General features: G+C 34.3%; 1 protein-coding gene across 6 annotated transcripts in view; it reads left to right on the forward strand.

The window, feature by feature from the left end:
* Positions 1–23272, forward strand: part of VPS13B (vacuolar protein sorting 13 homolog B) — a 411892-nt gene that overhangs the window by 26268 nt on the left and 362352 nt on the right. For 4 of the 6 annotated variants that reach the window (XM_010709173.4, XM_010709170.4, XM_019614165.3 and 1 more), the window contains exons 4-7: positions 2941–3064; positions 7473–7640; positions 8603–8784; positions 11972–12146. In XM_010709173.4, the coding sequence (XP_010707475.2) occupies positions 2941–3064; positions 7473–7640; positions 8603–8784; positions 11972–12146 (649 nt within the window). The remainder of the gene's footprint in view (positions 1–2940; positions 3065–7472; positions 7641–8602; positions 8785–11971; positions 12147–23272) is intronic. The other 2 variants (XM_010709174.4, XM_010709171.4) reach the window with 1 other exon arrangement.

A 23272-nucleotide genomic window follows, 5' to 3' on the forward strand; every position in this document is an offset into this window, starting at 1 on the left:
AACTCTGCAAGTTTGTGTAGTATTTACTTAGAATTTATTTGATTTTTTTTAAAGATTTTTCTAAAAGATTTTAATTCATAATGGTAATTACTTGTACACATGCTCCTGTTTACTTTTATGAAGTGCTTTTCTTTACCTGTTTTCACTTAGCTTTGTGAAAGGAGGGAGACTGTATTTGCATAAATAGCTAAGTGATCCCCAAGGGAACATGCACACTTCCCATAAGCTATGCTTATGAGACAGTTTGGAGCTCTTACAAGTTAAATAACTTTTAAATATTTTAAAATGAGGGAGCATGTTTTTTAAAAGACAAAAAAAGGACAATTTAATATGGAAGACAGAATGATGAATGAAGATAGTAACTTTGGTCTGTTAGGAAAGACCGTAACCTCATCTAACATGTTTTCAGGTGCTGTCAATTTTAATTCACTCTAGACCTTGAGATAATTACTTTGTATAGTATAATTCAGTAGTGAATTGTCAGAGTAACTTGCATGTAAACTTCCTAGCCTAGATGTCATTAGCATGTTGTGTATGACTGGCATAGTTTTAGATGTAACCATAGTGCTCTTTAAAAACACTTGGTCAAAGTACCTGGTCTGAGGCACTTTCCAAAAGTCTGACTGTGCAAACTTCTATTCATTCTGATTTGTTAAAAGTTACCAAGGTACGTTTGTCCAGTAACATCCATGCGTAAATAGAAGCTTCTGTTAATTTTTTTTCAAATTTTCTCAGCTTTGCTTATGGCATAAGCAATAGGAAAATAAATTTTATTAAATTGATTACTTTCTTAAAAAATCAGCACTTTAGCTGATTTAGCTGATATGCAAAAACGTGTATCTTCTTCTGTAGTGTTGTGACTTATTTGAAATTGCTCTTGTTAATGCTAAAATGGATGGACACTTTATCCAATATCATACTATAACTCAAGTTATTAGCACTTACAAAATAAAATTCCCTTCCCATCCCCTATGTAATTTTTATTTTAAAATGTTTGTCATCTGGTGTGAGCTAGATTTATTAGAGTGCAGTAGTTTTAGTACATTTTGGCAGTGTGTTTATGATGACATCACTGTAATCTATATACGGTATGTGATTTCAGTTGTTTCCAGTGTTAAATATTTTCATAATTATGCTAGTTTTGGCAATTCACTTGGAACTTTTTCCACACTTCTTTAATGAACATGTTTTACTTCTGGGCTTATGAGACAGCCACATGTTTGAGAAATTAATAGTATGCTCTTAAAGTTAACTGTCTGCAGAAATGCACAGGTACAGAAAGGTTTTGAATTTAAATAGAAATGTAGTTCCGCAGGTCGCAGCCACTGTGACCTATTGATAATTAAAACAAATGTTGCATTGTTTTAATTATCAGTAGCTTATTTGAAATTGCTGTGTTCACAACCTCAAAACTCCTAATACAACTCTTAACCATTTTGATAATTGTGTAATGCAAGGTAGTGTAAGGTGTCCGAGATTTAGGAGAAAAATGTATTGAATTTAGTTATATGCTAGGATTTGAGACTTTCTTTTAACATTGACATGACTTCTTCCCCATTTCTTTAAAAAAGAATTATAAAGGCATCCCCCAGCCAGCATGCTGGTGTGTATTCCTAACTCTCTGAAAGTGCTAGAAGGTTAAATTGTCTTCATCTTTAAGTGCCAGTAATATATGTGTTGAATGTGTTGCATAGGTTTCACTTGAAGTTAGGAAATAGTTCATTAGATGCCCTTGTTGCAGTAAGTGGATAGAATGTAACCACAGTTGATACAGAAAAAAAGGAATGTACTAATTGGGCTGTTTGGTAAGGAAGCCTTTTTTTTGTAAGTAAGTAGCAGCATGGTGATTCATCCAAAAAAATATTTTCGTGCTACATATGACCTGGTTTCCAGGAAAAAGGGTTTGAGTTTAAAGTTACTTAAAAATTCTAGGTTAAAGTCAATTTAGTTTTTCTCAGTAAGCTGGAGATGTGAAGAAGGGGTGAGCTTTTCTGATTATAAAATATTTATGCTGGTGAAGAGGCATCTTCCAGATATAGTTGATAGTAAACATTTCATTTGTTCTTTTCCCATGCATTGAATAGGAAGCTCCTGTGTGGCTAAGCACCTCTTTTATTTTTCATGAATCAAAATGTGAGAGGCTGAAGTGACCAAGTGATGATAAGACAAACAAACAAAAGAGAAAATCACAAAAAAACAAAGTTTTCCAAGATCAGATTGTGACAAAACTTCACCTCAAAAAATGTACCTTGTTTTAATTCTGTATTAGACACTGTAAAACTTCAAAGTATTTATGGTACTCATCCTTCTCTTATAAGGATGATTTCTAACCATTCTATCCATATGTGAATGGCTCTGTTTTCTGTATTTTCTCTAAGTTCAGTCATCTTTTTTTTTTTTTTTTTTCAGGTGAAGCTTGTATTGCTTCAAGATTATTAAAAATGCCAGGTAGCATGTGAGGAAATGTTTGTAGAGGACGGGTGATACAAAAATGAACATAGCTTAAGCAGCATGCTTTTTAGTGAACAGAGGACTTGAGAATATTACAGCTTAATGCTGTAGAGCTTTACGTTTGTTCCTCGATTGGTTTCTTTCCTGATCTCTATCTGTTATCTTAGTAGCATCCAGAGAGCATTTCACTCTTTTTCTGCAGGAGGCAACTTTGTCTGAATGAAATTTTTCAACAGAAAGATCTACTTCTTTCATTTTATATTAATAGTTAAATAACAGTATAATTTTAAGGTAATTCAAGTATTAATTGTGAAATGTTTGTTTTCCAGCCAGCTCTGTAATCATTTCTGTATTTAGATGGAAATAAAAGATTGTACTGAAGGAAAAACAGTGCCAGAAGCTTAGTATACTAAATATTTACTGAGTTGGTCTTCCAACATTTATTTTCCTTATTTGTTTCATTGACTCAATTGTATCCTTTTCCTCTAGCAGGAAGACCATGAAAGTTGTGGTTCAAGTTCAACAAACCGCAGTACCACGGAAAGTATGAAATCAGCAGTTAAACCACGACGAGTTCAGCAGTCTGCTTCTCCTGACCCTGATTTACCTCCAGGTAGACCATAATGTCAGAAGCTGGATTGTATTTGAGTGATAATAGAAAACCACTGAATTTTATTCTAGTGACCAGAATGTCTAAGTTACTTTTATAACTCTGTCAACTAGTTTTACATTTTAAAAGTTCTGTCCATTTACAAATCATACAACAGTGAATAGAATACTAAAATATTACAAAATAGAACTTGTGTGCAGTAAAACTTAGTTAATCCTTCTCTTTTCCTTAAATTTTGTTGTATCTTTAACTGTACATAACCTGTTTGTAGAGCTAGATGAGTTAGTGTCAGAATCCTTCAGTAGCATATTAGATTTTTACCCTTTACTGATCCAGTTTTTCTGTTTCAGATCACTTTGTTTTCTATTGCTCATTAATTGCACAGTGGTTCACATTAAATTCCTTTCCTATATGTTTTCAGACCTTCAGTTCTCATATTCTTAAAATGGTTTTAAAGTTAGTTTTCTCTTTGAGTAGTAGTCCTGATGGATTTTTTCTTATTTAGTTCTGTCTGCTAGTAGAGATGTTAACTTGTTTTTCCTAACATAATATTTGTCTCAGTTGAACTTGGAAATATTTGTATGATATAAAAATGAAGAACTGTTATCTGATCCTCAATTTAATGTATGAGACATAGCTCTGTACAGAAATATGAAACTTGAGAGTACTGGAATGAATTGCAGTTTGCCTTCTCAGGCACATAATTTTAGGTAGGTTATAAACATGACAGTTTTGTGTTAGTTTTTTCTCTATTTTAACAGAAAGTTTAAGCTTTTACTTGCCTTAACTTGAATGAGGATATTGTTCAGCATGTGGAATATCATGTTGTAGTGAGTAGTATCAGCTTGGAATGGGCACTTTTGGAGCCAGACCTGGAGGCTCTCACAGCTCCAAATCCAGTAAGTTCCAATGGCTGGGAACTGCAGGGCTTGAGGCATGTTCTACCATGGACAGCACCTTGGCTCTGGTAACTTGTTGGTGTTAGGCTCTTGATGTTTCACCTGGGAACATCAGGAGTATAAGGCTTGGAAAAGAATTGGAGGACTGTATTGTCTTCTAGGATAGTTTTAGCATTTGATTCATGATGTTTTCCAGAAGTTTCACCTCCAGATTTCCCAGGAAGGTGTGTTATCTAGAAAAAGACAGATGCTGGAGGCATGTGTATTAGAATATTGACCTCTGATCAAATTGAACATTCCAAAAGATGTTTTCACATGTCAAAATGCAACATGAACATTGAAAACTGATTTGCATGTTTTCTCTTATATACATATATGAGATATATGCTGTGATTCTCAGTAATAGATGCATTCATAGAAATGCCATACAAGTTACTTGCAGTACTGTAGCAGATTACAGAACCCTGTGACAACATTTATTACTATTTGATAGTTTATGTAGATATGTTTTGTGCTTCTTTGAAACTGTAGGGTACTGTCACCTTCTTCATTGTCACACTCCATCAGTTGTGTGGAGTGAAACCTAATGATTCTGAGATCATTAGTGAAAAACTTACCTTATTGGATGGGCTATAAGTTACTTTCTGTGCAGCCGTTTTCTCTAAATACAGTTGTGCTTTTCCTGTTTTTGTTCTCTCTGAATGACACATTAAGTAATCAGAAATCTTTTGTAGTATATGGCCTAGATTTGTTACTGTTGTCACAGAGTTGTCCTTCATTTCTGCTGTGTTCTTAAAGATGGGGTTCGGCAGAACTCACCTAAAAATGTTGCTTTGGTAACAAAAGAACACTGCTGAAAGTGGGGAAGATATGACCAGTCTGATGCTGTCAATTCTGTTGACTCAGATACAGTGCTGTGATAGTCTTTAGTCATGAAGCTGAACCTACATTCTAAGTCTTATTGCATAATACAGACTATAGGGTTCTGGATAATCTGGGAAAGGTATATATGTGGGTTTTCTGTGTTGAGCCTCAGAAAAGGATTTATCCCTACATTTACATCATTTTATTGTAAATACCTGAATTTTACTGGCAATGTTGGTCATAGCGTTAGGCTTAAAAATGATAGAAATAGCAGTTAAAAACATCTCCAAATGTGAGGGTTGGTAAAAACTTCTTGTATTTCTTCAAATTCCTGACCCCTGTTTCATTTGGGAGGCAGAATTCTGCTCCCTTTTTATTTGGGCTAAAAGACGCATAGATGAAAACTCATGTTTTTATTTTTAGACTAGTCCTTATTGCTACTTGATTTGCTCTGAATAATGTTGGAAACTGTCTTTAAAACAGCTCACACTTTGTTGGTTTTGCCGTTGTTATACTAGATTTGCGATGTTTCTGTCATTCAAGGCAGGAAATTGCAAATTGAATTGATGTTGAAATGTTCTTTGAATAAAAATATTAAAAAAAAAATCAAAAGCAATAATGCAAAAGGAAGCTTTTGGGTTTGTGTAAGGGCAGCTTCAGTTTCTTTAATGAAATTAATAGCTTGCTTGAAAATAGTCGTTAAGTTACTGATTATAATGTTTTGCTTCTAATTATAAAGTCTATATCTCTACCCTGTGCTTAAAAAAAAAAAAACCACCAACAACAAAACAAACAACCAAATTATTTGTACCAGCTTTTATTAATAGGCAGGCCAGTTTGCACCACGCCAGTGGTGAAAGTAGGTCTCTTATGCATTTTGTTCATACTCAAGAGACATGGTTTTAATTTTTAAGTGCTGAAATAATGCAATTACTCTTCTGATTTCATACAATCTGGAATTATACATTACATTTTCAAGATGTGAGAAAACTCTTAAAAATGAAGTTATTCTGTGTATATTCTGTAACTTTTTACACTGATACACAAAAAAATTTAATTCAATTTAATACAGTTTAAAAAAGTAACTTCATCTGCCAGAGATTTGACTTTTGCTGGGTTTGTGCTTTTCCTATGTGTGTAGACCTTTGCTCTAAAAAGTTCGCTAAAATATTTTGCAATTTTTTTTGTTTGTTTTAATACAGTTATAATGCTACTAAGATGGCAGAAGTTAAAATGTTATTTTTGTTCTGTTAATCATAACACATGCACAAAAATAGTATAAAATAAGGCACTGTGAGTTATGATAAAGGCAATTCTTTTTCATACAATTAAGATTTCAACAGTGAAATACTTTTTCAAGTATACAACTCAGTCAGAATCCAAATATGCCACCGGTGGCTTCTGAAAGCATGTCTTGCATTTAATAAGAGGTGATTGGAGGCTTTGAATGCTGAGAAGGAAAAGGTTTGGATGTCAAGTGTGTAAATTTGCAGTTCCTGAGTTGAAGAAAATCATTGTGGTAAAGTATTTTATATACTCTAGGATGACTATCAGTATTTGAATGTGAAGCTATGAATAGCTGGAACAAGTAGAGCAAAAGAGAAGTTGCAACGTTAGCCTGCTCCTATTGATAAAGCTGTGTTTTGATGTTAAATTTAAGATTATTTGAATTAAAATTGGTCAAGTAAATGAGTTTTATTTAATGCAAATTTCATAAAACTGTTCTTCAAACCTGTGGATTTATACCTGTATAATTTTAATTGCTTTTTAACCATATATAAAATGTATTTTTGGGTAAAGTGAGTAATGTGAGTAATGTAATAACCTTTTAAAACATAAGAGTTTTAAGACTTTTTTTTTTCCAGCACAAGATATTTATCTCCATAGTTACATTCATTATACACAGAATACACAAATGTGTAGTATTTAATTTCTTTACCATACTGGTAAAATATGAGTGTTTATTGCATACTGGGAACTCACAGTAGAGATTATTTTTGCAATCACATTATATCTGAAAAAATCTAAATGGATTTCATGCCAGCAGGTTTCAGTGCAGGTGCTTACTCTTTAGTTGTTGACAGAAATTGATTTTGTTATATCTCTCAGGAGTCTTATTGAGCATGATGTGGATATATTAGCTTTTAGAATGAAAAATTACAAGGCATATTAAAATGCAGTTAACTTTTTAGAACGAGTTAAGAGTGGGAATAGAATGTATACATACTTCAAGAACTCCAGCAACTTTTGGAGTGCCATCTTCTTAATCCTATTTCTAAATAATTTTCAATTAGAAAAAAATTACTGTCAGTCTTTTTTATCTTTTAGTTCAATCTTTCATTATCTTTAATTTGAAAGCTAGTTCTTGCTGGCAGGAAAAACAACTAATCTGTTGTACTGTATTTCGTTGTTAGTATTTACAGTTTTGCCTTCGTAACTTATCTGCTGTGTTTCCAGAAGTCTGACTTAGTTGAGCTGATTGTCCTTATGAAAAGCTTCAAGGCTTTTGATTTTTTGGGTGGATAAAGGATAGTATTTGATGTTTTAGTTCTGAGCTAAAAAGAAATAATTTGGAAATAATCACTTCAATTACAGATGGATTTGGCACCATGTCTTCCTTATTTATAAGAATTTGTTTTATTTTATAGGCTATGTTCAGAGTCTGATTAGGCGTGTTGTGAACAATGTCAATATTGTGATCAACAATCTCATTTTGAAGTATGTGGAGGATGACATTGTTCTCTCAGTCAATATCACTTCTGCAGAATGCTATACAGTGGATGAGTTTTGGGATCGAGCATTTATGGACATCTCTGGTGAGCAGATATCTTCTGGCTTTGTGTATTAAAGATGGAACTCAAATTCAGGCAAATTCAAACAGTAATTCTTAGTCTAACTGAAATGGCATTTTGTGTGAGAAATAAGATAACTTTCTGCCTACTTTCAGTAGTAATCAGTTTATTTTGTCCTTAATTTTACAGAGTCTTCTTAAGGCAAACTTAAATGATTATACAACACATTCTAAAGCTTTCTCTGCTCATACTTGCTGTCCTTCTGTGATTTCATTTCATTTTGCATTTGCCACTGGTGGTGAGTGCTTATGCAATCTGATTCTATTTCTGTAAATGATCAGAAGTGTGTTGAAGTTCTGTTGCAATTGTGATCTTATTAAAATCTGCAACTAAGCTGAGTAGAGATGTAAGACTTGTAGTGTGTTTGGCATAATAATTGGAAAGTGTTACACCTCTTGCTTTCAGGAGAAGTTTTAACTTATTTTCCTTTTTTTTTTTAATCGTGGTTGTCAGTGTCCGAATGTCTCAGTTTTTGAATTACCAATATCCTCAGTAGTTCTGTAGTTCTCAGTGTTCTTAATGACGTTTGATAGTAGTGGAATTCAGGCACAAAGCATTTCAGGATCACACAGAATATCCTTGGTGGAGTGGGCAATTCCAGTAATAGTTTCCTAAGGGGGAAAGCACATAAGATTATTTCTGGGAGAATAGTAATAAATAAAACATACAGGGAATGGATAGCAATTTGAAAATTTTAGAATTGAGGACACATTAATTATATCTACTTAGGTATTTATCTGAAGAGCAATCCTTGTGATACATATTAATTTATTCACTTTAACCATATAAGTAAGTGCTTTGTTGATCTAAAATAGTGACTGTGCAACCATTTTGTATTGTTACCTTTTGATAAGATCATGTGTGCCTGGATTGTTTTTCTTACACAGTATACTTATTTTAACATTTATATCTACTTCTTTTTAAAGCGACTGATCTGGTACTGAGAAAGATGATCAATTTTTCTGATTGCACAGTGTGTCTTGATAAGAGAAATGCTAGTGGTAAAATTGAATTTTATCAGGAACCTCTGCTGTACAAATGTTCCTTCAAGACTCGTCTGCATTTTACTTACGATAACCTCAACTCCAAAATGCCATCAATTATTAAAGTAGGTATTAAAAAATCTTTTCTTTGTTTTACTGTGTCTTTGTGTTACAGTTTTGGGATTTAGCAAAATATACTTCGAAATTTAAAGTGAGATGAAATACCACTGCTGCTGTTTTGCTGATGGGAATTCTTGATTATCTTCTACTCACATGATGCTATTAATATTTTACAGCATGTACGGAAGTGATGCTGTTTAATCTTTTGTACTTTCCCTATGGCTTTAAAAAAAGAAAGTGTAATCATAATTTTAAGGAAAAATTATGTCTGCGAATATTTCTTGGGGAAAAGTGGGGGAAGTAGTGTGTTTTATGGTGTCTATAATGAGAAGAAAATGGTATGTAGGCCCAGCTCTTACATGTAACAATTAACAGTATTTAGTGAGGCACATGAAGTAGCAAGCCAAGCCCAATTCATAACGGGCAAGAGTGCAATGCAGCTTATGAATGTCTGATGCTGAATGACATCCTTACATAGTTTACAATGGCATTGTTGTCATAAAAATAATGATTGTTATGAAATGATTTTTTTACTGGATGTCAGACAAAATAAACATACTAGCGTGCGCTGGACTGGTAGCAATTAGATTCAGTTCGTATTAAACTCTTCCATACATTTTTGGTTATCTTTGGCCATTTGTTGCTACTGCCTCTTTTTAAGGCACACTTCAGTTTTTTGAGAATCTTTTTTCCTTTTTGTCTGTGCACTCTGATTTTTGGTTTTGTTGTGCATAGTTTTCTTTTTTGTTTTACCTTTTTCCTTGGTTGTCTTTCTTATTTTCTTGAATATTTAAAAATAAAATATATAAACATACTTATACACATATATATAATAATGTGTGTGTATATATATAAATTTATTCACAAATATGCTCAATTAAATCTGAATATATAGTTTTATGATGAGAGATCGGTATTGAGGTGAATTAATAACATATGTTTCAAAGAATATTGGTCCAAAGGTAATGATTCTTGATTTAAGTATTTCATTGTATTTCAGTGCTTGAGCATTGTGCTCTAATGAGCTCTGTAAATCTATTTACCCAAACACATTTCATATTTGATAACTTAATAATTTGTTGTATGCATGGAAGTTGTGTGCTGCGGTTCATCAGAATGTACTTATTTTAAAACATTCTTTAAAATATTTAAGTATTAAGTGGACACAGCTGTATTTCTTGTAAAAGTTAAGTAGAAGAAGCTGTACCAGTAAATATCTACTTGATTAATGTCATTAATTCCAGGGTACTTAAAGCTTATGAAGTCTCTGTTGCATGTGATATTACTGTAGCTTCTGTGGTACAGCATGACAGGTGATGCTAGTGCAGGATCAGCAGCTTGTGTTCTTTACCAGCTGAAGACAAAAGCCACCATAACCCTGTTTTTCTCCCAATCTGTGGAGATCTGTGTGATGAATTTTATTGTGTTGTTTACTTAATAAACTGTATGTGTTTTTCTTTCTTGAGTGAAAGTTTCCAAGACTTGCATGTTCTTAATAGCGAGAACTCCTTTATTACTGTTGTAGAGACAAAAATGATTTTACCATCTGCATAATGCTGCAGAGTTTTGGCCAAATTAATCTTACTGAGTTTAAACTGAGTCTCCTCTGAGGAAGAGAGTACTGGAGTCATTTTCTTCTGGTTTTATAAATTTTAGTGAGATGAATGAAGTCACTGAGTGATGCAATGTAAGAGCAGGCTGATGGGAAGGCAGTACCATACAGACCTAGGAATGTAACAGAATTGTATAGTAATTTAATAGAATTTGTCTTTTATCTACAGTGCTACTCAACATTCCTGTTTTCCATTGAGACAGACCTTAAATGCAACTTTTAAGAAGACTTCTGACAAAATAATCTTTTGTTTTCCAAATTTTAAAAGCAGTTTGCCTTACACTTACTGTTGTTCATTTACACGAAAAAGATTACAGATATGCTTTAAATCAGCTGATGTTGAAACTGGTATTGAAGAGTTAGTTTCTGATTTCCAAAATGTATTTTAGAATTTTGAATGCTCTCTTCTTTCAGAGAATTTTAAATAACACAAGTCTGATACCTCAAATCATTTTGCAAGTCTATATAGAATGAGTAATACTACCTTGTCATTTATTCTGTATAACTAGAGCTCTGACTAATAATTGCACTCGTAGATTTACTCACATTATCTTACTGGTATACTAGCACATTTTTTTGCAGATATTACTATATCATTACCTGTCTATAGATATCCAGTACTGCTCTATAGATATCCAGTACTGCTTATAAAGTAACTTTTCATGTTTAATGAATTGAAGTACATTAAAACTAGTGCAGCTACTTTTCATTTCTGTTATTTTCATGCAAAAAAAAAATTGTAAATTGTATATGGAACTAAAAATATATTTAATGTTAAAGAAAATAACTTTATTTCTGTAATTGTTTCATAGAGCACCTATGTTAATGAAAGGTAACTTATCAAGTCTGAGTCTTTATATTATAACAAGAAAACGCTCAAAATTGTTTTGAAGTCTTGAATATAATAACTAAAATATTGCTGAAAGAGGAGTACCATTTCACCTTAGTAACTGCAATTTTCTCAAAGCTTCCTTTCTTTTGGAGTGGTTTACTTAATGACATGTTTTCAACTGGAATATGCAGACAAGCTGTTTTATCACATTTCACTTGGAATGAATCCTTCTCCTACTCCTCAGTTGTTACCTGTCCACTCAAAATAGTTGTTGAGAGTAGGAAAAGGATCAAAATGAAAGAACTTGAATGCAAAGACCAGTATATCTAGATTTTCTCTAGAGTGCAGGGATTTTAATGAAATCTTCATAAAGGTATTTAATCAAAACTACTTACGTGGTTTGGAAATGTCCTTAGCAATAGTTGTAAAAACAAACAAAAAAAACCCCCAAATCCAACCAAACAAAAAAATCCCCAAGCAAAACAAAAACTCCAAACTAAAAGAAAAAAAAAGCCCCAACCAAGCATAATAGTTTACATTTGACTTTTAACATAAAAATTTATTGTGTAGCAATCCAAAGAACTTCTTGACAGTCATCGATTGCTGCCCTTTGCCTTGTGTTGTGTTACAGGTTTTATTTTTAGAAATTAGAGTGCACTTTGAAAATTAGTATGAACCATATAGTTTAAAAGAGACTTCAATGAGGACAGTACTTTGATTTTAATGTATTTTGTTTTCTTTGATGTAGATTCATACGTTTGTTGAAAGTTTGAAACTTTCAATCTCAGATCAGCAGCTTCCTATGTTTATACGCATAATGCAACTTGGGATTGCTCTTTATTATGGTGAAATAGGGAACATCAAAGATGGAGAAAGCGAAGAGTTGATTTGCCACACAAAGGATATGTTGGGGAACATCACAAGTAAGTGCAATTTTTGTGTGTTGAAACACTGATTTATTTGCTTTTTACAAATATAAGTGACCAAGGCTAGCCACAGCAAAGAGCTTTGGCAGTCTGTAATTTGATACAGCCAGTTCATTGAGCTACAGAGATGTGTAATGTATTAACATCTTTTTCATGTTACGTTCTGAAAAGTGTTCTGGTGATCCTCACAAAACTGAGGTTAAGCTTATATAAAGACACTTAAGGAGCTGTGACACAGTGAAGTACTTTGATTTATCACTATTTGTGCAGTGAGATACTTATTTTTAGGCAGCTTAGATTTTGTTTGTTTGTTGTTTGATCTGTTATTTAGTTTAGGTGGGGGCTGCAGCCAGTTTCAAAGTGCTGTTTTTCATCTTTCTGTGAAACTTTTTACTGAGACCAGGTATATTAACACTTGAACTAAACAGCAAGGTATTACTTTGCAATGTGTTTTCAGTAGTTTTCAGTAGTTTAAGAATCTTTCTATGTTGTCTAGTCTCTAGTCTCTTGCTTTTTATTTTCATTTAAAATTTCTTCTTCATGGTATTTCATAGTTCCTTAATGAGATCGATCTTCTAATAGCTATAACACTGTAAAAGGAGAATTTTCTTTGCCTTTCTCTTTAGTGTCTTGAGGCATTTAGCATAACAATCCAAGGTTGAATTTGTCGGGGAAGTAGAATGCAAGAGTACTGCATGATTACTTTTAGAAAATTCTTGAAGTTGTATGTGAAAGTAATGCAGCAATATTAAGCTATGCTTGTTTTTGTAGTGTTACAGTAGTTAAAGACCGTTGGTATAAATATTGATTTTTTTGTTCTTTGTAAGAAATATGTAGTTTCAATTTACTGAAGTTTGTGTATTTTTTTAAAATCCTGTATTACTACCTTCTTTGGCTTCAGAAAAATAATACATTATTGGAAAAACTACAGCAGTGGATTTTTTTTTTTTTTTGCTGAAAAGTAGCCTTTAATGTTGGTTGGCACGGATAACCATGTTGCTCTCATGCCAGATGTACAGTTCTCTGTCAGGCTGCTGCTGTGTGGAACTGAGCAAATAAATAGGATGTCTGTAAATAGTTCTCCTGTATTTTCTTTAAAGATCAAATCGTTTTCTGTACTATAAACTATTTGCCTTACAAGAAATATGGAGTTTGTTAGACCACATGATTAGAAGTACTTAATTATTAATATTCTGAAAATACTAACTTAATTTTCTCCTGGAACTTTAAACGGCATGTGGTTTTTAAAAGAATCTCTAACTGTAAGAACTCCTTGTATCGAACCAATGTTTTAATTGTATGTTGGCAGGAGAAGGGGTAAAGTTCTGCAACTTTAGGGTTGCATTACTCTTGCTTTCCAACAGAGGTTTTTCTTTGTACTTTAGATATTTTTTTCATTCATTCCTATTGAAGTTCAAGAAAATTTGGCCTTTCATGCCATAGCTATTTATGATATGTTCAGAGTTGCTTTAACTTTGTATCTGGATTTGTGGAGCTACAAATATGAGTAGGACCATTTGAGTATAGGGAAGAGAATACAGAGAAGTCATGTGAATCACTGTGAGGACAGCAGGGACTGGTAGGCAGCAGGTTTCAGATGAAAAGATCCAGGTACTGGAGACAGAGGATAGCTTAGTAATGAGAAGACTAAAATGAACAGGTATGTATGGAAGAGAATGCTTGTGAATAGGAGAGAAGGAGAGCTTTTCTTTTTGATGGCATCTGCCTAAAAACATATAATTTCTGCATCTGGAATGGAACTTTACATTGTTAGTTACAAATGAGTAAACTCTGTCAAAATGTCTCTTGTCATCTTTTCTAATGAATGTCTTCAGGAAGGTTAACTTGCAATTGCTGTCTGTAGATCTTTGGCTTTTTTTTTTTTGGAAGAACTGTGAATGCGTTTACTTAGTTTTTTGTGGAATAGTCATTTTTAAAAGGAATAATATTCTGTTTCACACTGATGTACTCAGTTGCAGTCAGAATGGTAAGAAATTGTAATAAGTTTGCAATGGCAGAAATTACCAAGGAGCAAATCTGCAATTTCTTATGCAGTCTTTGTTCAACTGTGCCATGCTGGAACATTGTCATTGAAATTAATTGTGATCGTATATTTTTGATGTAGTTATCTACTTCAGAACATAAAAAGATGGTGATTGTTGTAAGTAGCCAAGCCAGAACTGAAGAAACTATTTTAAAAATCCCATTCTGTCTTCACTGCAAACTGTTCTGCTGCCTATACCCTGTGTATTTAGTGCCAAATAGATAATATCAGGTTATTCATACCATCAATTTGCGAGGTACCTTTTTTTTTTCCTGACTTCGTGTTCTATCTCTGATTGGGAAAGAAATACTTTCTTAGAATTTTCATTTCTTGTCCAAATTTCCAACCACAGATTTGAATTTTTCTGAGGGAACTTTGAATACGCTACTATTTTTAGGGGAAAAAATATGTAATCAAGACAAATAATGTGTATTATCTTCTGAGCTGTACTAACCACATTTTTTTTTTTCCAAGAGCACTACTCGATGAAATTCAAGACTAATTCCACAGGAATTGTGCCTAAATTCTTTACAGTTTAATAATGTCCGGACTTACTCTATAGGTTATATTTCTTTAAGTTTTTTTAAAGGCTTTTGAAGAGTTATTAAGTAGCTTAACCTGTTATTAATCAGGAAATAATTCTGTTTCAATTTGAAGAATTTATCTGGCTCACTTGTCACTGAAACTTAGTCTTTTGAATAGAACTTCTTATGCTGCTGTCAACTGAATTAATCAGCGATCCATTTTTAAGAGTATTCCAGCAGCAATTCATTTGAGGTGTTCTTGTATACTCAAACATTAGAATAGGACTTTAAAATTTGCCAGCGGGGTAGCCTATGTTATGGATGTGTATTTTGCTGTTTCTAAGGAAAATCTGCTCAAATTCTGTTGTGTTGAAAACATTTGAAACACATTGACAATAATGGGTCAGAAATGCATGTGGAAACTTTGCTTTAATACTGTAGATTAATCCAGTTCATGCTGCATGCATATTGAACCAGGTTCCAGCTTAGGACAGCTTCTTCTGATGATTTGAGGGTTATCTGCCATGTAGTCTTGAATGTTGTTGTACTGGTAGTGAAGGAGGAAACTGATGTATTTCACTGCAGATCCATACAAAAGAAAGATCTGAATATGATAGTGTGTCAGTGATAGTTATGGGGAATCCGGGCTTGAAAATAGGATTTTGGTTTGTAAGGGGAAGAGAAGGGCTAGTGTTAATAAAAATGAAAACAATTATGGCATGAAAAAGAACAAGAAGGCAGGGTGCTTCAGAGGAAAGCTGAAATCTAGTTGGATGGAATTGCTGAGGTTGATGATCTAAGGCTTAAATACTGTAACATTTTAAATAAAATTTGAAGCTTAGAGGTTTGAAAAATAGAAACTCAGGCAGAGAACTGTGGCTCTTGTTGGATGAAGAAATCAGAGTAGCTGTGGTTGTCAAGGGCCTCTGGAGCCATCTGGTCCAACTACTACTCAAGCAGGGGTACCTAGAACAGTATACCTGGGTCCACATCCAGGCACCTGAAAATCTCCAAGAAGAGGCCTCTTGGGAACCTGTGCCAGTGCTCTGGCACCCACACAACACAGAATTCAAGAGGGAGCCTCTTATGCTCCAGTTTGTGCCTGTTGTCTCTTGTCCTGGCACCACTGAAAAGAGCCTGGCTCTGTCCTATTTATATCTTTCCTTTGAGTATTTATGGACATTGAGATCTCTCTGATCTCTTCTTTTCTCCGATTTGAGCAGTTCCAGCTCTCTCAACTTCTCCTTAGAGAGGTGCTTCAGGTCCTTTATCATATTATTGGTGGCCCTGTGTTGGACTCGCTCCTGTAAGTCCAGATCTTTTTTGTACTGGAAGGCCCATAACAGGATCGAGTAGGTCAGGTACAGCTTCACCAGTGCTGAGTAGAATGGAAGGATCACCTCCCCCTTCCTGCTGGTAATACTTTTCCTAATGCAACCCAGGATATCATTGGCCTCAGTGTCAAGGGAACACTACTGATGTTCAGCTTGGTGTCCACCATATCCTCTTCTGCACAGCTGGGTGCTGTTGGTTGGTTTTGTTGTTCCACAGCTATAGGACTTTGTACTTCTCTTCGCTGGAGTTTGAGCCCATTCCTCTAGCGTTTTGAGGTCCCTCTGTATGAGTGGATCTTGGGTGATTTATCTTATCTAGGTGAGCATAGTTGGAGAGTACTGTAGTACTATAGAACTGTACTAGGATAAAAATGGGAGAACTGAATATCATAGGTCACAGAATGGCCTGGGTTGAGAAGGACCACAGTGATCATCTAGTTTCAACCCCTCTGCAGTGGGCAGGGTCACCAGTCACTAGACCAGGCTGTCCAGAGGCCACATCCAGGCATGGATGTATAGTACTGAAGTAGATTTATTTATCCATACTTGATTAAGAAGTTTGGGTAGGCTGTAGTTATTCCTAAATAGTGGAGAAAATCACCCCCAGTTGGACTTAAATATTGGGGTAAAAGGTTGTGTGTGCAAGTTTAACAATAATAACAGGTAAGTTTTAGACTTACCTGCTGTTTTTGTCCATCTTCTCTTGAGTATTAAAGAGATGGAGGTGCTCATTATCTTTGCAAGATATAGGGATACATTGTGCTATTGCAGCTCTTCATTTTTTCATCTGTATATGGAATGAGCATTCTGTGCAGGGAACCCCACAGTCCTTTTTGTCCTTCAGCCTAGCCCCATTACTGGGATGTCTTCCTTACTGATACCCTTTTGTATTCTGCCAAGGAAACTAGGTGTACTTGAAATTCATATTTCAACAGGCTGTAAAGATGCAACGCGAACACCTGTGGAATAGGGCTTGGGGGATCATTTTGTTGTGCAGCTGTTTTAACAGACAGTGTGATGATGAATAACTGCATTGTAGGCAATGATATATTGTAACTGATTCCTGTGAAGCCACATGCTGAAGATGAGTATCAAGTTTGCTTTATGGAGATGGAGAGATTTTGTTAATTTGGAATATGTGTTCAGGCACAGAATTTCTTGCATATGTCAACACCAGTTATGTGAGCAGCAGTTAAAATGAGCAGCAAAGAAAAGTGAAAATTAAATAATGTAACATTATAGGGTGTAAATCAGGGAGATCAACTTTGTTTATCTGAAATATTTTTTATTGTTTTAGGAATGGTAACCTTTTCTGTGGAGAACTAGTTTTCTGTGAATGCATTTTAAAATCTATTTTATGTTGTCTTTTTTTGTCTTGAAAAAAATTAATACTCCTTTTTGACTACAGACCCACAAATCTAATTAAATTTCTGAGATGTATTGGCATGAGTCACATTGACCTTTTGTTTTTGGTTATTGCATAAAAGCTTAAATATCAAACGTCTTCTACTGCTGTTTTTAAAAGTGGTTTTAAGAAAGAATATGAAATGAAAATGTTTCTTTCTCAGTTTACTGTTGTCAGACAACTAGCATTTTCATCTTTCTGTTGGATATCTTCACTTATGTAACACTTTGAGTTTAATTGTACTGTAACTTGTACTCCAACCCAGAGGCTCTTGCCCTTTTCCTGTGTTGTTTCATCTGTGATATTTCAAATTATTTGATCTCCCTTGTCATTAAAATAGAGCTATCTCTTACCTCTTGCCCTGGTTCTGGTGTTTTAATATGACTACCACCTGTTTGTAGCTCATCCTTAACTAACTCATGCATCTGCTTGTAATTTTATTGGGGTAGAGATAGTGTTTAAATGATTGGTATTTCTAAATAATTACTAACCCCAAATTTTATCTTGTGCATTACCCCCAAGTGATCAGAGCACACCAGAATAATTAATTGTTAGTTCTTTAGAATAATTGTTGTTTCAGCTCTTGAGAATTGTTGTAGCATCGTTCTTTAACTGAAAGTTTCTTACATGTAGAAGGTGATTGTTTCTCTCCCTCCTGCCACATTCTCTTGTCCATTAGTTTTCCACTAGCATTGTTTCAATTTACTGTAAGACAACTGGACAAAGAATAGAAGCTTGGGAAGTTTGTCTGGTAGATAGAGATGAATGCCTTGAACAAGTGTGTTCTCTAAAGTTGATCTTGAAGCTTTCATGTATTGCAGTAGCAGTTGATATCCAGTGAACCCAACGACTCAGCAGTAAAAGGAAATTGGTTTTGTTTTCTTTTTTCGCCATTGATTTATGGTAGTCTCTAAGGTAGGAGCATATTCTGGCCTAGTAGAAGCCAGAGATTTGAGTTTAGGAAAGATGTTGTTCTGGATGCAGGAATAAGAGACAACCTTTATTTTACTGTTTTGCCATTCTGACTTCTAGTTACTTGAAGCTCTACAGTGGGTTGTCTTGTGCAAAACAAGTGGTATCTCTTTAAAGTATAAAAGTACTGTGTCTTGTCTGAATGACTGTTTTAGTACTATATCCATGGTATAACTACTACGGTATGGGATTTTCGACTAGATGATGTTGGGATTAGGTACAGTTTACTTTTAAAAGGAGATGTGGGATACCTTTCAGACTAGAATTTGGTATATAAGATTTTAATTTCTGCAGATGTTAATAGCTCTTCTGGTTGCATGTAAATTTTTGTTCATACTTTGTTAGTGTAATATATGTGTAGTAGATCATGAGCCACTTTTTTTTTAATGTGTACTGTTAAGTGTAACTATTTCAACATCAACAGTTTCAGCTATTAACATAGTTAAGTATTACATATGGATTTTGTGGGAGTCAATTTACTGCCTTTCTGTGGTACAATGTGTATCTTATGAAAAAAAAAATTCAGCTTGACAGCACAACCACTGAATGGCTGTATGAATGTGTTGGGGACAACATTAGTTGTTTCTATACCTATTTGTATAGCAACATATCCAAAGTAAAATTGCATGGAAAATGTTACTTGAAAACATATGTTACTATATTTGACATGCTTTGTGATGGCTCCCGATGGAAGGACAGCAGGATTGTTTTTAAAGATTGTTGCATTCTCTAAGTCAGCACTGAAGCTGTCGTTATTAGGCAGATAACTCCATTTTCTGCAAGCTTCTTTTTTTTCTTCTTACATTATTAATTCCATAAGTGCTGTGTTCGTAATTAATGACAATGTCATCATAGCTGTGAGTTTGGAGTGGCTTCTTTAGCGTATAGCAGGTAGAATGTGGGTGAAGAAATGAATTTTAATATCTACAGTATTTAATGATACAAGAAGGAACATCTGCAGCTGTGTTCTTGAATTACTTAAGTTAATTTGTGCATTTTCATGGTTGATTCAACCAGATGAAAATTCGTAGTATTGCCAGAAGGGATGGTGATGCACTTCTTCCCTCTCCTCTTAGTTCCACCACTTGTATTTAGGTAGCCACAGACAGAGTTGAATCAGGGACATTACCTGACTGAAAACTAATACAGGCAGAAAAAGAATATGAAGAGACTGACTTTCTACTCAGTTCCAGACTTAGTCAGAGATATCATAAATATATCCAACCCTTTAAAAGAAAGGATAGTGAATTTCTGAAGATTAAATTTGATTTGAACATGGAAACAGATGCACTCATGCAGTACAGTCAATTTATATCAAATTTATATAAAACCATGAAGCAGAATTGTTCAAATGTGATCTCAACCTAATGGGTAGCTAGTAATGGTGAAGTAAGTGTTCCACCATGAGTCTGGCCCTGTTGTGGTGGGGGTGTCCTTGCAATTCTTCTCTTGATGATGGAATAATAGCAAGAGTATAGATTCCCTCTTTGTATACATTAAGACAAAGAAATTTCTTAATAGTGAGATAAACAATTTATAGCTGTATTTCTTAATGTTTTTAACAAAAGCATTAAAAAAACAACAGCAAAAAACATTTTGGGTTGTTTGCAAGGTGAAGAAGACAAATAATGTTGCTTCAGTGTTAGTGTGTGATGATTATTTAAAGAAGGTGTAGCAGAATTTCAACAGTTTCCACAAAAGTTCTTTATCACAGCTGTTCTCAGGTTTGTATGAAACCTGTTGTGATGGTTTAAGTTAGCTGTAGTCTGCTTTCCTGCAACATCCTCACTAGCTTAACATTATCTGATACTGTTGGCAAATAGAAATGGGACAACTGATAATGCTCCTTAAGAATTCACATGCATTTTAGATGCATAGAGAATCATTAAGAATGTAACATGAATTGCTTAGAGAACATGTTAGAGTAAATTTCATGCTGCAGTAAAAAAAATTATTCTTTTGTACTAGCTTTTGTCATTTCTTGAATTTGAGGCTAGATACAGTTTAGGAAAGTTTTCCTTTTTTAATTTGTCTTGCATAAATATCAGAGGTTCTTCTGCCTTGTTTTGCTTTAAGGAATGTATAAACTTGCTGGTTGTGATTATACTGTTTGCTGTCATTAGTTTGATCATGTGAAGAATGAGTAAAATACTGGAATGAGGTTGAAGAGAGATTACCATGCTGAAGTTTGACTATTATGTAATGTAAGGGAGACTTTCCTAAAGAGTAACCATTAAGAGAATGAGAAGAGAAACAGGAAGAGTGAAAGTGTGAGAACTTGTGAGTTGAGATGAAGACAGCTCACTAGTTCTGCTTTGCCTGCACAAGGAATTCATTTGCAACTTCTCATTGGCTGGCAGGTGTTCAAGGCACTTCTACATAAGCAGGACTCATCATGCGTATAACTACTTCTTGAGAAATGCTATCACTCTTACTGTCTTCCCCTTCTTCCTCCTCCTTTAATGTAGCTTTTACTGCTGAACACAACATCATTTGGCACAGGATATTCCTTTAGTCAATTTGGGTCAGCTGTTGTGCTGTGTTCCCTTCCAGCTCCTCACGCACACCCAGATCCTTGCTGGCAGGTCAACACAGGAAGCTGAAATGGCTATGGCTCTGTGTAAGTGGTGCTCTGTGACAATTAAAACACTGGTATATTGTCAATACAGTCGTCATCCTAGATCCAGAACACAGTACCACATGATTAACTCTATCCCATCCAAAATCAGAATATTTTATTTAGTACTGCTGGTATTCAGAGTGTACTTGAGATGTTTGGCTCGAGTAAGTTGTACAACATGGAAAAACTAAGAATGCTTTGGTCGCTTATAAATTGCAGAGCTGACTTGGAGAAACATTACAAAAAGGGTGGTAAAATGTTTTACTTTGCTAATACGGTAAGATATATTACTGTAAAAACTATACATTCTGCAAAGATAGGATTTTATTTTGATGCATGTTTAAACTAATTTACGTGGGATTTACTTACTTCACGTAGTTACAAAAAAATTCTATGAGGAGCTGATGGACCTAAAGGAGAGCTCAAATTATTTAAGTATCGTACTCATTTTCTCATCACCCTGCTATAAGCCTTGACTTTTGTATTTTTCCCTTTATTCTTCATCTTATGATCTATTTCATTCTGATTTGATTGTATTACTCCTTCCTCTCAGTATGCCATGTGACTTTCTTTTTGCTTTAATGCCCTTTTTGTTTTTATTGCCCTGACTTGAAGGCAAGGAATGATGCAGCATCACAACATAAGGTAGCATGAGAGTTCATGTGTTCAAGGCCTGCTCTAGAAAAGCGGAACTCTTTGTTCAAAAGTTTCCTGGTGTTCTAGTTTTGCTGTACTTCTTCTTTTAATAGGACAAACAGTGCTATAGAGCTTTGACTGTGCATTGATGATTTTTATCATCATATTTCACAATCATATATATTTGCTCTTTATGCAGTAGTTAGCATAGTTAATTGGAATCACAAAGCTTCTATATAAAAAAATTACGTATTTTATATTTTATGTACTATAAAGGAATGTAGGTCATATTTGTTTTCAAGGTTGTTGCAGGCTGTGATAGAAGGTGCATCTGCATCTTCATTTTCTGTCTTACAGTATATAGATAAAATAATTTTATCTGCTGTTCTGTCTTAATGACTTCTACAATATTAATGAAAACTATAACACTCTTACTTTGCATTTTTACTGTTGTCTTGTGTGTAGACGTACTGCAGCAAGAGGTACTTTAAGTCGTGGCTTAACAGGACTGCTTGTAGTTGATGTGGACTACATGGACCGACTCTTGTACATAACCCACATACTCCACTTCTAGACTTTTTCTTTTTTGGCACACGTTCCACCATTTCTTTTGTGCTTGCCAAACACAGTCTAGGCTAAATTACTTGAGCCATGCTTGATACTAGTTCCTTTTTTTAGGAGAGTTGGAGGAAGCTTGCTTTGCCCTTATGAGATGTATTAAAGCATGTACAGAAGATTCTGCTGTGGTTTTTGTTTTTTTTTCCTGTCAGTACTGTCAGTGTTTATGTAACTTGGACACCTGTTCATCCTCATTCTAGTGTGAAGACTAATAGTGCTGAAGCTATAATTCTTAGTATTACCTATTAGAGTCGGTCCTCTGAGTTTGAAAACAAGTAAATAGAAATTGAATATACTTAGGTCTGTTTGATAGAGTGCTCAATATCTTTTTTCCCTGGGGGAACTACACTGCATCATGCACAGTGTATGGAACTGTGAAATAGTTAATACCTTTCTAGACTCTCATAAGAACAATGATGAAGCTAGGCAGGCTAAGTTAATTGTGCAGTGCACATTTGGATCAGGAATCTTTGGAAAAATACCTCTGTTCTGTATATTATTCTTTTCCACAGAAAACCAATGTTTGGCTTATTTGTTTACAGATGGTGTGTGCTTTTTGCAAAATGTAGATAAACCTGTATCTTACAATACTTGAAACAAAAGATGTTTTCAACCTTTATTTTTGGTGCTGTGATGTCTACATCTTCCTTGCTATAGCTTTTGCAGATGAATTCATTTTTTAATTTTCATTTTTGAAGTTGAAATCTGTAAGATAATATGTCGCTATTTAGTAGGATTTAATTTGCAGCTTCAGAAGATGCCTATTGAAAGAAGTCTTCAATCCTACATGTTTTCAAGAGAATTTCTGGTGTAGTTGCAAGTGTACAACAGTAAAATTTTTGCAAAAACCCTTAATATTTTGAAGAGGTAGATCTTTCTGAAACAAACGAGTATTTGAAAGCTTAAGTAGGAATTTTTAATTACTAAGCGTATGTTCTATGACTGTACACAAAATATTTCAGGATGTTAT

This window comes from Meleagris gallopavo, chromosome 3 (assembly GCF_905368555.1).
Source record: "Meleagris gallopavo chromosome 3, MGAL_WU_HG_1.1, whole genome shotgun sequence".
Lineage (NCBI taxonomy): Eukaryota > Metazoa > Chordata > Aves > Galliformes > Phasianidae > Meleagris > Meleagris gallopavo.